The sequence below is a fragment of the Penicillium waksmanii genome (assembly GCF_028829765.1).
Source record: "Penicillium waksmanii strain IBT 27052 chromosome Unknown utg000004l:1.0-5674109.0:1.0-5678898.0, whole genome shotgun sequence".
Lineage (NCBI taxonomy): Eukaryota > Fungi > Ascomycota > Eurotiomycetes > Eurotiales > Aspergillaceae > Penicillium > Penicillium waksmanii.
This window is the reverse complement of record NW_026643251.1, coordinates 953,055-966,795: the sequence shown is the minus strand read 5'-3', so window position 1 is coordinate 966,795 and position 13,741 is coordinate 953,055. Positions and strand designations below refer to the sequence as shown.

At 46.6% G+C, this 13,741-nt stretch overlaps 4 protein-coding genes across 4 annotated transcripts; 2 read left to right on the top strand and 2 right to left on the bottom strand.

Annotated features, from left to right (window-relative positions):
* Positions 1–72: 72 nt before the first annotated feature.
* On the top strand, positions 73–2,167 carry N7481_003221 (Proton-dependent oligopeptide transporter family; the record flags this gene model as incomplete). The annotated part of the gene is made up of 7 exons (XM_057262440.1): positions 73–415; positions 469–646; positions 715–863; positions 918–1,026; positions 1,079–1,218; positions 1,277–1,463; positions 1,513–2,167. The coding sequence occupies 7 exons, from the start codon at positions 73–75 to the stop codon at positions 2,165–2,167; spliced, it is 1,761 nt and encodes a 586-aa protein (XP_057124101.1).
* A 324-nt stretch (positions 2,168–2,491) lies between these two features.
* N7481_003220 (uncharacterized protein) lies at positions 2,492–4,151 on the bottom strand (the record flags this gene model as incomplete). The annotated part of the gene is made up of 8 exons (XM_057262439.1): positions 2,492–2,520; positions 2,591–2,940; positions 2,999–3,020; positions 3,092–3,122; positions 3,197–3,353; positions 3,407–3,565; positions 3,626–4,034; positions 4,094–4,151. The coding sequence occupies 8 exons, from the start codon at positions 4,149–4,151 to the stop codon at positions 2,492–2,494; spliced, it is 1,215 nt and encodes a 404-aa protein (XP_057124100.1).
* A 1,922-nt stretch (positions 4,152–6,073) lies between these two features.
* On the top strand, positions 6,074–7,753 carry N7481_003219 (pepsin-like aspartic protease; the record flags this gene model as incomplete). The annotated part of the gene is made up of 3 exons (XM_057262438.1): positions 6,074–6,253; positions 6,345–6,666; positions 6,762–7,753. The coding sequence occupies 3 exons, from the start codon at positions 6,074–6,076 to the stop codon at positions 7,751–7,753; spliced, it is 1,494 nt and encodes a 497-aa protein (XP_057124099.1).
* A 544-nt stretch (positions 7,754–8,297) lies between these two features.
* N7481_003218 (uncharacterized protein) lies at positions 8,298–9,246 on the bottom strand (the record flags this gene model as incomplete). Its single annotated transcript, XM_057262437.1, has 4 exons — positions 8,298–8,458; positions 8,516–8,673; positions 8,735–8,880; positions 8,941–9,246. 4 exons carry the CDS (start codon positions 9,244–9,246, stop codon positions 8,298–8,300), a joined length of 771 nt encoding a protein of 256 aa, XP_057124098.1.
* Between the last annotated feature and the right edge of the window lie 4,495 nt (positions 9,247–13,741).

The following is a 13,741-nucleotide window of genomic DNA, read 5'->3' as shown; positions in this document are numbered from 1 at the left end:
CTCTGACCCCCCGATCCTTCTTATACAAGTCGTGGCAGCCCAGACAAAAAGTTACAGATCGCATCTACGACAATGACCGGCCCTATGCTCGATATGCACGACTCTGCGGATATCGCCGCGGAGTCTAATTTACAGTCACGGTTGGTTATGGCTTCTAATGCTCGTGATGTGAGCGATGAGACTAACACGGGAGCCTCTCTTGCCTCGCCGAAAACAGAACAGGACCAAGCAGATTTCCATGAAAATAGGAGTCTACCTCCCTCGGACGACGATGACGATGACGGTCGCGTGGCCTCCGAAGACGAAGTGCTCGAACTCCTTCATGTTGTTGACAACATTCCGGCTCGGCTTTGGATAGCATGTATCGCGGGTATTTTGGAGCGCTTTGTCTGGTATGGAGCGACCGCTCCTCTACGTGCGTGGTATCCCCACCCTGCCCACAATAGTTCTTTGGCTGATCGTTTACAGAGAATTACCTCCAAAACCCATCAGGTGGTGAGGTTCCGGGAGCACTAGGACTTCATCAAGCCACTGCATCTAACATCGTCAATGCACTGATAATCGGGTCGTATATCACGCCCGTACCTGCTGCCGTTGTCGCCGATAGCTGGCTGGGTCGTTATAAAACCATGCTATATTGTGCTATGTACTGTGACATATTATCTCTTTGTCTTCTTCTGCCCCTGACTTGTGTGATGACTAACATTCTCGCAGTATCGAGGCCATTGGGGCAACTATTCTTTTTGCGACATCCCTGCCCGTCGCCCTTGATAAAGGGGCTGCTTTACCCGGAATGATAGTTGCTTGTGTACTGCTGGCTATTGGATCTGGGGGATTCAAAACTACTGTGGTCCCGTTTATTGGTGAGTCGATTTCTTAAACTCTGGTGTACCAGTCCGAAAGCTAATATCGTTAAGCCGACCAATACGACGAGACCGAGTTTCGAATCAAAACTGAGAAAAGCGGAAAGAAGGTTGTCACTAGCCGAGAGTTGACTATTACCTATATCTACAATGCCTTCTACTGGTAAAGAAACTCCCTTTCCTCGTTTCTCGATAATTACTAACCCGATAAACAGGGCTATAAACGTTGTGGGCTTTCTAGCCGATTCAACGCCATTGTTGGAACGGTATGTTAGCTTTTGGCTCGCTTATTTAATTCCGTGCTGCGCCATGTGGGCAGCTCTTATACCGATTCTCTTCGGTCGCACGTTCTTTGGTGAGTCTATACCCCTATCACCCCGTCAAGACGGTTTAATAACATGCGAGTACCACAGTCCGAGCTTCACCAACAGAGAACATCATGCCCCAGGTATGCGACGCGCTTCGACATGGGGTCACCGGTCGTTTCAAAATGGATGCCGCAAAGCCGGATGCGCAGCTTCACCAACACGGCCGCCAGGTTCCCTGGACAGACTCGTTTGTCGAAGATATCAAAAGAAGTCTTCTAACATGCCGAGTATTGTAAGTTGATCCCCCCTCTCATATACACCCAGAGCTAACATCTCCGTAGGCTTCTGTTCCCTATTCACTGGCTCTGCTATAACCAGACATTCAACAACTTGATCTCCCAAGCAGGTCAAATGGTTACATACGGTATTCCAAACGACATGATGAAGATTGCCGGTGCGATTTCAGGAATAATTGTTGCTCCAATCATTCAAAAAGGACTCTATCCCTTCCTTACAAAAAGAGGAGTCTCATTCGGGCCTATCGCACGAATGTCAGTCGGCTTTCTCCTGCTGACCCTGTCTATGGCCTATACCACCGTTGTTCAAACGCTCATCTACCAGACTGGCCCATGCTTTGATTCACCACTTAAATGTGTCGCCGCCGACAATTCTACAATCCCCAACCAAATTTCGGTCTTTCTCCAGATTCCGATTTACTTTGGTGGAGCATTGGCTGAGGTCTTTTGTCTGACCACGGGAACTGAGTATGCTTATAACCAGGCACCAGAAAGCATGAAGACATTGGTCCAAGCGATCTGGCTTGCTATGGCTGGGATTGGAGCATGTATTGCCCTGGCCTTCACCCCACTGACCAGGGATCCGCACTTGGTCACGATGTATGCCATCCTGACTGGACTGCTGGGTGGAGCGACCGTTCTGCTCTGGGTTCTTTTCCGACAGTTAGACAAGTCGAAGGTCAAGGAGGATGTGGAATAGAGAAATACTTGTTTTGATAACATCGGACTCACGTGGAATAACATATATTATTCCCTTGGAATACGCGAGATTGGGCTTCATTGCGGGACTGGAGGAGTGTCAATTACAATCTGGTTTGGAAGAAGGGGGGTGATGGATTCTGCGATGCTAAACAGGGATTGCTTTTGTCCTAAACCTTGGAATAAATTGAAATACCGAGGCATTGATATTTAAGACAGAAAGCAGAAGTCAAAATGTCAATGCAGTCTTCATATTACAGTTTCTGTTTCCAAGGTTCCGTGCCAGTGGGACTCGAAGATATCTATGATTTCCCAGACCTGGCGCTCATTCCATGGTCTCACACATGATATAAACTAGATACACTGGAATAGCATCACCGACAGAAAGAGGCTAGTATGAGAGTCATTATAATCACTGCCATACCGCTGGTCGAGGGTATGGACAATGCCTGGCGAGCAGCATTCCCGGAAGACGGGCTCTCAGTGCTATCTGGGTCATCAGCAGCTGTTTTGGTACCGCTTCCACTTGTGGTGATCTCTGTCACACCAGGGGTAGTTGTGGCAGTAGGGGTAGTGATGACCGTTGTGCTGGCCCGGTCTGTCTCTTCGTCTTCTTGTAGAAAGTCGTAATTTAGGCACGAATTGTAGTCATCCCAATCGCTTGAGTTTTCTGACTGCCCTTCCCATAGTTGATACAGCGTATCGTTGCAAGGTATCCTTGGGTAATACGACAAGTCGACATCTCCCAAATCATCCATGTCGGGTAGGTAGATGCTGTATTTCGAAGGTTATGAGCTTCATGTCGAAAAGACGCGATATATGCTCAACAAACCTGCGTAGCTCCCCCCCATATCCTAAAATAACTGGCAGTTTGAATAGTCGAATAGAGGTCAAGGGGAACCCTTGTGGTTATTTCAGCGCGCACGGTGGTCTTGCCCAAAGAACCCAAGCTTAGACTATGAAATGATCAGAATATCACAGGCTATGAAAGGGCTGATAATAAATAAGCCAGAAAGTCGAACCTAGATACACCACCGTAAACGAAAAGCTCGCCATTCAACGTGTGAAGCTTCGGAGCGTCAAAGTCGAGTGTTTCCTCATCTTCGATCCTGATGGATAGCCCCTGGGCGGGGAAAAGATCAGTATGCTCTATGTATCCCAGCACTTCTAGTTTAGGTAGAGATACGCTTGAGTATCATAGAATCAGCAATAATTTTACATTAGAGGCAAGGGGCCAAACCTTTCCACTGTCCCCGACAAATCGAAGTAATCTGCTTTTTCGAGCGAGGGAAGATCAACCACGATATGCGTAAGGGTCCCATCAGGAGAACCGCCATAAACTTGGTAGCCATAAAACTCACAGGCTACCGTAACCGTCTTCAGTGAGCTAAAATCAGTGCTATAAATCGTGTGTGAGATGGAATCATGTTTGATGTCACAGAGCTGAGAATATTCATACCTTGGCCAACTCCCTCGAATTGAGACATTGTCAGCCTCGACCAACGATTTCAGATCTATCTTGCCACTACCTGACTTCTGGACAAGCTTTAGGTTCCCTGTGCTATTTAGGCTTGGTAGATGAACATCGCCGGCAAGAAAAAGGTCAATATGATTGACTTTTTCAAGGTTACGCATCTCGAACAGATGTAAGCCGTCCGAGCCACTACTAGCCGTGGAGATATTTCCATGGAGCTCAGTCACACCATTGAGGATAAATTCGCCGGCATAGTCTGACTGAATGACAATATGTCCATTCAGCGTTGTACACCCTTCAAACGCGTCTAGCTGATCGGGGGTGTGTAGTTCGAGGACGTTTGTGCCGTCCTCGACCACGTTGGTGGCAGTGTCGCATTCTTTTGTCTCGGCACCTATTTGAAATTAACGGCTATCTGTGAAAGGCCGTGAAATGATGTGTGTAAATCGTTACCAAGACATGATGTCGATACACCCAAGGCGACTACCCAAAAAATATGCGAATGCTTCATAGCTGTCGCCGATCGCTGACGACAAAAAGGTGAACGGGAAAACCACCTCTCAAATAGAATGACGAGGAGACATCTTTCAACCTACCAGTCACACCAGAGCGAGACCCTGGAATCGAGGTTGCCTCGTCCCAGACTAGACGCGATGGATTTTCTTGGCCGCCCCTGGGTCCGTTCGCTCTGAGTGCTCTGCCCTATAGGGCCCCTCCCCCAACGGTGGAGTCTATGGGGGCGGGGGACTCCTATTGGTTTAGTTTCAGAGACCATGCGAGCTTCTCTTGGCTTGACATCCATAACGAGAGAGCCAATCCGACATTGGTGGATTCTGACCGAAATGTTCTGTGGATATGTTCGACAACGTTGATTAGGGCGATGGATTTATTTGCTCGGAGTCGCCTGATCTGAATGTACGTGCTATTGGGCGGGGATTCCATCGAGTTCCAAAGGTTTACTAGGTGAACACCCGTTTAGGGGACTTGCCGGCCGAGCCCCTGGTTGTTACTTGTATCTTGATTACGGCCATTCGCCGTTTGTGGATCGCCAAAGTCGTTGTAATTTTACAGGTTCATTTGTCATCGTCTCGACACATGCATGAGTCCTGAGTCTGATAAATGAGACCCGAGTGAGGTATTTCCGCCTCTTTAACTCGGAAAAACTTTACTGTGATATGCTAAATAGACAATACGGCTCCATTGAAATAGAATCATTCGATAAGCTCGTCGTTCTTGGAGCGGCTAGAGTTATTGATAATCAAAGTCAGGCAGTTCTCCACATGTATTCAAGATAAGTCTCACGAGATTTATAATCACAGAAGAAAGTACTCACTCATCAATCCTGCTTTGCTTCTACGGATTGCAGTGCCTGCTAATAATTTTGAAATGATGGCTACGCTAATGGATTGTTGTGAATTTGATCATATGGACAAGGCTTTTAATGGTCAATTGAAAAGTGATTCAAGCACCAACAGCTTTTTCCTACCGAAAATTAGACTTACCTCAAGCTTATAACCCGTACGTGTTAACATACTTTGGGTGCCATTTATTGAAAGTGACATCATTTTCGAGTACCTTCCTTTCATATCACTATGCCTACTATTGATATTTCATTCTTTCCGGGACCGCTATGGATCTTTGGGAATTCAAGTGAGTATAGTATATCATTGGGTAGCAAAATATAAACTGGTGAAGGAGTAGCACACCTACTATTTTGTGGGTTCTCGGCGGAAAGCTACATGTAATCAAGGCTTCAAGGTCATAACTAACTTGCCAATGTTAATCAATTTCAAGTTACACAGCGGCTGAATCCGACAATAAGACATATTTGGTAAACTTTTCGCACGGCTCTTATCAATAATGAACCAATTTATCAGGCTAGTCGTGAACAGGAAATACAGATGCATAGGGGCCATTAAAAATGGTCCATAAAGCTTGTGGATTAGTGCCATCCATAACCCGGGTGGAACCCGGTTATGAACCACACTAGTCCGTGTTTTGAATCGGTTATAGGTCTAACTTCCGTTGACCTCCGAGCTTAGTCCATAGAAGAGGCTCCGCTTAGCGAATGGATTGAGCTAGCGAGAGCCTTAGTCTGCCACTAGAGCTGCAACGCAAGATTTATTCTAAGATAATTGGTCCTTTCCAAGATGACTCAATAGCCACTTCGTGGAATCATGATCGTTCGTGGAATCACAATCGTTAGCAGGAATTTAGGGGCAAGCTAGCATGTAGCGAGGGTGGCCAGGGAAATTGGGGTACATAGGCATATCCCTCTCCGTTTTCCCTCTGATTTTTTTCGGTCGCATTCATTACTGGAGGAACGCGCAAATCGTATATTTCCTAGCGACGACGCCGTATTTGGTTCTACAGAACTACGGTTGCCAATATTCGGAGAAATTTACGACGATCGAGATCTGCGTGGAGACAAGGATGTGGGGAGCCTCAATCTTGCCGATCGCTGCCTTGGCTGCGCTGCCATGCGCCAATGCCATCACCCTGCACAAACGTGACGAACCTGCGGTCCTCGGACTCCCAATTTCTCGCAGCGAACGCTCCCAAGCGCTACAGAAACGCAGTTCCAAAGTCGCCAGTACGGCCTTGTACAATGTGGTATGAGACAGTTTCCCGATCCCGGGGCTGTTTTTCTAGCTTCCAGAGGGAGCCTCAATGACCAAGATCCATGCTAACTCTCACAAAATAGCAAAACGTGTACTACATGGTGAATATCACCGTTGGTACCCCGGCCCAAAATGTATCCCTCAGTCTCGACACCGGTAGCAGCGATATCTGGGTTAATGTCCCAAATTCTACCTACTGTGCCGGAGACGACGATCCCTGCTCCTCAACCGGGTTATTCGATATCAAAAACTCCTCAACTTTTGATATTTTGGATTATGACATGAATGCCACTTATGTGGATGCATTTTTGGCTGCGGGGCCCTATGCGACCGACACACTGGCGATTGGGGGTGCTACGATTAAAGATATGGAGTTCGCGGTGGCCGAGGAAAGTAGAAACCCTCGTAAGTTTGAACCTAGCCCTGGTCATTGAACGCGCATCGATGCGAAGTTACTCATTATATTTGACTAATGTCTAATACGATGTTATGGTATACAGATGGTATTCTTGGAATTGGATATGCGGGGGCTACCTATGCTGCAGCCAACCTTCAAAAGGAATACAACAACCTCCCGGAGGCTTTGGTCAAAAGCGGTGCCATCAAATCAGCCGCCTATAGTCTGTGGCTGAACAAATTTGATGGCACTGGAAATCTTCTCTTCGGGGGTGTCAACAAAGCGAGGTATCAAGGCGAGCTGCAGACTGTGCCTATTGTACAGCTATATGGTCGTTACCTATCTCTAGCCATTGCCTTGACAGATATTTCTGTTAAAAGCTCAAAAGGTACCAAGAGTTATGCGAAGGGTCTTCCTTTAGCTGTCACCCTGGACAATGGAAGCCCTTTAATTTCTCTCCCCAAAGAGCTGATAGACCCCGTCTACAAAGAGGTCGGTGGCGGCTATTCATCGACCGATGGCTATGGTTATATCCCTTGCAGTATGGCTAAGGCAGACTACAATTTTACTTTCAGCTTTTCAGGTGCCACGGTTACGATTCCAATCAGTGAACTAGTTTTCGAGAACTACAGTGAGCCTGATTTCGCCGACGGTGACTGCATCTTTGGTCTTGGGTACAGCGAATCTGGGGTGAATCTTATGGGTGACCCATTCTTGCGTGGGGCCTACGTGGTCTACGACCTTGCAAACAATGAGATCTCACTTGCGAATACAGATTACAACGGGGGTGACGATGATATTCACGAAATCGGAACAGGGACAGCTGCGGTTCCCGGGGCGACGCTGATGCCCTCTCCTGTCACATCGGCGACGGGTAATGGTCCCAATGAGACCACCGCGTCTGGGGGTAATTCGGGCTCTTTGGGTCCCGAGTCAGTTGTGACAACGGCCTATGTCACTGCAACTGCCACTGGAACTGCCGAAAGTGGTGGTGCTACTAGCACCTCCTCCAAGGGGCTAGCAGCGTCGTCCACGGGAAAATCAAACCATTTTCTCTCCGGGGTTTTGGGCGCTGGCTTGCTACTTGCATTATAGTACTAGGTCAACTCGAACAGAGTACTCAAGTTTGCTTTACAAATATACTTATATTTTTGTCTTTGCGTCTATAGGATTAGTGTGTCTGACTTCACTACCTAGTAGTTAGTTGAATTATCGGCTTCTAGCTCCAGGGAGATTTTCAACCTCTATATTTACTTCCAGGGTTTCAAAGAGTTCAGAGTGGATTATTAGCGTTGAGGCTGGATTTGAATACTCGCTTCAAGTTCTGATTTACCGGGACTTACAACCATCAAAGTGATGTTTCCCACTGATCCTATTTAAATATAGTCCGCAGTACCTGGTCCCAACAATGAACAGCGATACAGCCGTAGACAGAATGACACGAAGTATAACGGTTGAGAAAAAGACCTAAATCACCGGTCCAAAGCATTATTCGCTTTCCCCATATGGAGTCAGACGGCTACTGCAGATTTCGATTTATATTAGAACTACAAGTAGTAATGTATAGCGCACAAAGAACCTTTCGAAAAACTTTCACCATTCAAATCAGTAGCTTGCCTGGCCCAGCTTGGATTTATATCTATGCCGCATTTGCAGCAAATTTGGCAGCGTCCTCTACATTCAAAGCATAAGTCAAATGGGCGGGACCGATCAGGATGCCATTTTTGCAGATATCATCCCCAGCATGGCATGCTGTGTACACTTTTGAAGCAGGAATATTCGAGAGTGGTTGTGTATTCTCTATTCATCGTCAGCAGAAAGTCAAGATATCATCCTGAATTTAGTATTAATTCGTACTGGGATCTCCAAACAGCAATACGCTGCTAATCCAGCTTGCAGTTGTAGCTTGGAGCTTCGAAGCAGCATTGTGCACAATCTGGCAACCTTGTGAATACCCCGAAGCAATTAGTTTGGTCTTGGGGCATTTCGATTTCACGGCCTCGATTTGCCGCGCCCTACAATGGTAAAGCTGGTCAATATCTCATAAGTGTTGTGCGACATTCTTCATCGACCTACATTTCTGTGCTTCCAGCCGCATCTCCACCAGCCAAGTATCCTTGGACCGATGCTGCGTAGTTGTTGACACCCTGGATAGTGACTGCAGAATCACCGAATGTGTCCAGCAAAGCATCAAACAATGGTGGCCCGACGAGAACTCCAACCTAGCGACGAGAAGCATTTAGCAAGTGCTTTTTCTCGTATTGATACCCCATGAGACTTACATTTCCCGGCTCGGCTGTACCACGAGCAAACACCACGGTGTATTCTTTGCACGTGCCTCCAGCTTCATTATATGTTTCTTGCGCACCGGTCAAGATGCCGAGCAAGTTGCTTAAATCAGTGATAATAGCTGTACCCTTGGTGAGAGACTCGCTGACCACCGGTAGGTGACCGATGAGAATATTTAAAAACTCATTCAGACTGGCCCCTCTCTTGGTAATTTGTGCATAGGTTTCTTCTGGTAAAGGGGCAGCGTATATATTGAGTCCGAGAAGAGCTAACAACAGCAATTGAAGATTAAAGAACATGATTGAAGCAGAAAAACCTCTATTTTCTGAGTTCCGTACTGGGTTCACCGATCGCTCGTGTTTGAAGAGATATTTTGCATTATTTCGGGGTTTGTCGGGAAATATCACTCAATTTATAACATAGCATCCACGGAGGTATTGGGCTGCTCACATGGTATTTGACTTGTCTTTACTTTGGCACCGAGGCTTTGAATTATATCGGGGTAGAAAGAACGAAAAGTGGAAACCAGCATCTATGGATCAAGAAACTACTTAAAATGGGTACTTAAATCGGGTGAGGTACTCATATAGTCAGTCCTGCATGACGAATGCTACGACCCCCGCTTCGCTAACGAACCTAAAAGTCTACTCACGCTGGGATTGACCAATGAGGAATAGGCTTACAGCTTGGCAGGTGAATTATTCATCCTTCTTGTTTGCCAAGTACTGCCATTCTCCGAATGCCCGAAGGCATCAGTGACCAGGTCGATCACACCTGGCACTATTACTCGGTCATCGGGGCGCCCACTTTATCTGTACTTGAGCTTTTTTTTATTAAAAACAAAACGAGAAAGAACTACAAACCTCTACAAGATTTCAGCCAATCATTCGAACCGCATAACATTTTATATCTTACCTGAGTACAAGCTTCCTCATAGGATATCTATTCACTATCTCCAAGCCAAAGCTCCCATTTTCGGGCCTCATCTCGGGCCCGCCGGGCTTGGCAGGATCCCTGCAGAGTAGGGGAATAAAATCCGTGGATGTGGGGAAATACTTGGCCAACGTTGGAACAATATATTAGACTTTGGTTCGTCCTAATCAGGCATTATGCCCGCTGCTGAGTGTCACGAGGTCTCCCCGCCAACTGTAATCCAGGTCATGCTGAGCATGGCGAGCAAACGATCTCTCTTCTGATAGCAATGTCTCAAATATCCATGCCCGTAAATATAGCACTCTGTCCACGAGTTGATTCATAGTTGCTGAGAATTTGGAACGCAATATTAAGTCAAAATCAAAAAATGGCGAAGATAGCGTAGGACGAAGGAAATGCGAGGCAAGTCGGAGATGTTCGTAGCCATGCGCCTAGTGATCAAACTGACCCGCACTCTCGAAACTCGGCCATGTCCGACATTCTATTATATACTGACAACAAGCAAAGAAAATGGGAAAAAATGAATGCCCAATCCGACGCTCCACTGGCATGTATCATGAAAATATGGTTGAAGATGTTGAAGATAGTACTACAAGTAGAAGCATCACCGCCTTTGGCGGCGAAAGTATACCAATTACTCACTGCTCCCTTTCTATACAAAAGGCAAAATAACACTCAACTTCCAAGGTTTCCGACTCAGATTCATACACAATGATCTGATGATTAAGACTTCATATCTTAATATAGTACTCACACACTAAGGTCTAATATGGTTACCGTTAATGGTGGGGAACGGATTCATGCGGCCAAAGGGAGCAATCTGTCCCACATTATGCGACAAGGATATAAAAAGAAGGGATTTGAGGTCATATGATACTACTGGATTCGGTCTCGGTGGGTACGTGGTAATAATACGGGGCATATTTGCCTCATACTATGCGAAACCCTGGATATACTAGATATATCCGATAGGCATCCCTACTAGTGATTACTAGCAACTAACCCGGAACTTGAAAAATTACCGACCTGACGATCTGACACCGAGCCCCCATGAACCCTGGTATTTCCGAGGTTGGAATGCCTGGCCCCCGTCGATCAAAGAGCAATTTGAGATCATCGACAAAGACAACATCGACCTCACAGATTACCTCCGAGGTCGATGATTCACAAGTGTCACCCTTCATCTCCCAGCCAAGTGGTTTTGTTACTACCCGAATAGTGGAATTCCAATGTTCAAACCCATGATCAAAGTAAAGGCACAAATGGGCCTAGAAGAACTAAGCAGTGGGCCCTTGTCTTCTGGAATGGCTTATACCTTTTTGACTACTTTGGTAAGATCTAGTTACTAATTACTGTAAACATAGCAATTCTGTCCAATTCTCTTCCCTCAACCATGTGACCCCCCTATTCTTCGCTGGTGATTCAAGAGGAAACGAAGTGCGAACTGGGGCCATTCATGCTTGTTAGCGTGAATCCTGAAGCTGAGGGCGCTGGGGATATCATTTCGGGACGTGTAACGATTTCTCTCGTGTTTCTAGGTATTTTCGGTTGCTATATAGTCTGGTCCTTCCGACCGTAATTGTTCAGGATATCTGAGCATTTTCTTGCACTTTGCCGTTTCTCGACCTCAGCCGAATAGAATGTGGTCCACGCCTGCATATCTGGTGGTGCTTCTAGGAGCAGCCACCTGGCCTACCTATGCGGCCCCGGGAAAAGGTGGCATTCATGCTGTAACTACAACATCGAGTAGCCATGCAGCATCGGCAACTAAAACTGGGTCTATGATTCTTGCATTACAAGGTTAGGACGAATGGTTAGCGAATGGCAAGACCGAACCGCTCAAATACTTTCTCTCGAACGGCAAAGACCCCAACTGGTGTGACGAAGCCAAGGCGAAGAAGACACTCAAAAGCGGAGATGTTACCAATTTACCAAAGAGTATTGATTACAACACCGATCCGGGCGGAGCCTTCTTGCACGGCAGCGAATATGACTCCAGTGGGTACATATCCAAATGTGCACACTGGAGTGCCACATGCACCGTGAAAAAGGGGAAAGACTCAGATGGCTTTTCGGTGAATGGCAAGGACGTGAAGACTTGTGATGGGGGCTGCCGTTGCCATAATGTCCAAGTTCTAGTCGCCAGGATTGGGTCCATAGAGTGCTGGAGGTGCATGAATATTAGGGAAGTCGCGCTAGAATTTGAAAATGCGGGTTTTTCAGTGGTATCGATTGGCTGAGAATAGATAGGTCCAGTCTCAGCCTTGGAGTTGGCGCCTACTAGTTAACTAAGCGCCGGAGTATAAATGAGGGTTGAGCGAGTTCTCAACTTGAACATTCTTGGGGGCCGGCGCTTAAGCGAAATAGAATCAGCAGGAGGCGACGTAGGCGACGTTACTGTCAGCTGAATTCACTTTCGTAATAAAACCTTGGAAGGGATCTAGTGAGGGAAAGATTACTTATCATGATCTTCACCCGGGCGCTAAGTGAAACCATCCAAAAAAGGCAACATCCGTGCGGGACCGCGGCTGCAATTCCTATGTCATTAATCCCACTTCCCCGCAATCTCAGGAAGCAACAATTCCAGCCGACTTACATCTGGAGCCGATCTGTATTGCGCTACAGAATGAATGAACCGATCTCCCTGCTCAAGTTACCCCCTGAGATCCTAGAGGCTATTTTGTCAGTAGTCCGCTCTTCATTGGACACTCTTAAGGCTCTATCTCAGTCTTGTCGTTATCTACACGTTCTAGCAACACCCCCTCTCTACAGTTCGGTCGTCATTCGGAGTCCGGAGTCTATGAATCGTTTCCTTGGGGCAGCTACAGACTCCTTTTACTTAACTTCTCTTATACGAGAACTCCAGATTCATTACCACGACCTGGATGAAGAAACCGATGATTCCCCGGAAGATATTGAACCTGTACTTGCAAAACTTGTGAATTTAGAGTCGTTAGTCATTAGATCAAGTTGGTTTGACCGACGAAAGTCGCATAAGATGCAGCTACTTTCTCGCCCACAAGAAACACTCCCCGCCCTGCGATCCTGTAAGTCGAGTCCGATCCTTTTATGAATGCACGTTGAGAAGAGGTTTCTGATGATAATAGGTACCCTCAGCTTTGACTATGGCTACGAGTGGTCCTTTTCAGTTGAGGCGTATGGTTCTTGCTCCACCACCCTGGTCTAGAGAGTTTGACTATCGCCGGGGCTAAATTTCAAATTGCAATTATCAAAGAACGTGCAGCACCTTTTCGATCAACCCGACTTCGACAGCTTACATTGTTGAACTGTGATCTCCCTGCCAGAGATATTGAACAAATGCTTCGTTACCCCCATCAACTCAAGCACTTCACTATCAAGGGTCAGGAAAGTCCCTTTGACTTTGGCTACAGCTTTGCGGACAGAAATCGACTGTTATATATCGATGCTATCAGGGCCCATTCTTCATCTCTCGAAACTCTTGACTTTGACATTCAATTCCATCATTGGGAAGAGCCAGTCGATCTCAGTAACTTTCCAGCCCTTCAATCTCTCACAATCTCACCGAGAATGTGCATTGGAGACAATCAATGTTATTGGTTGAAGCCGGCCTCAGCTTTGGACTGGGCGAAGCTTCTTCCGCCAAATTTACAGCATCTCAAATTCCGCAATGAATGCGCAATATTCCCAATATTACAAATATACGAGGCTCTGCGCGATGGCTACATACATCTTCGCTCTTTGACTTGCCAAATAGCTTCGCTTTTTTTAGAAGACGGCTCATTATACTATGAGGAGGATGTTACGGATGCCGTTACCCCAGAAGGCGTCATGGTCTTTCGTTCGCCAAATGATCTTATGTCGGAGGTTTCTCCAGATGGA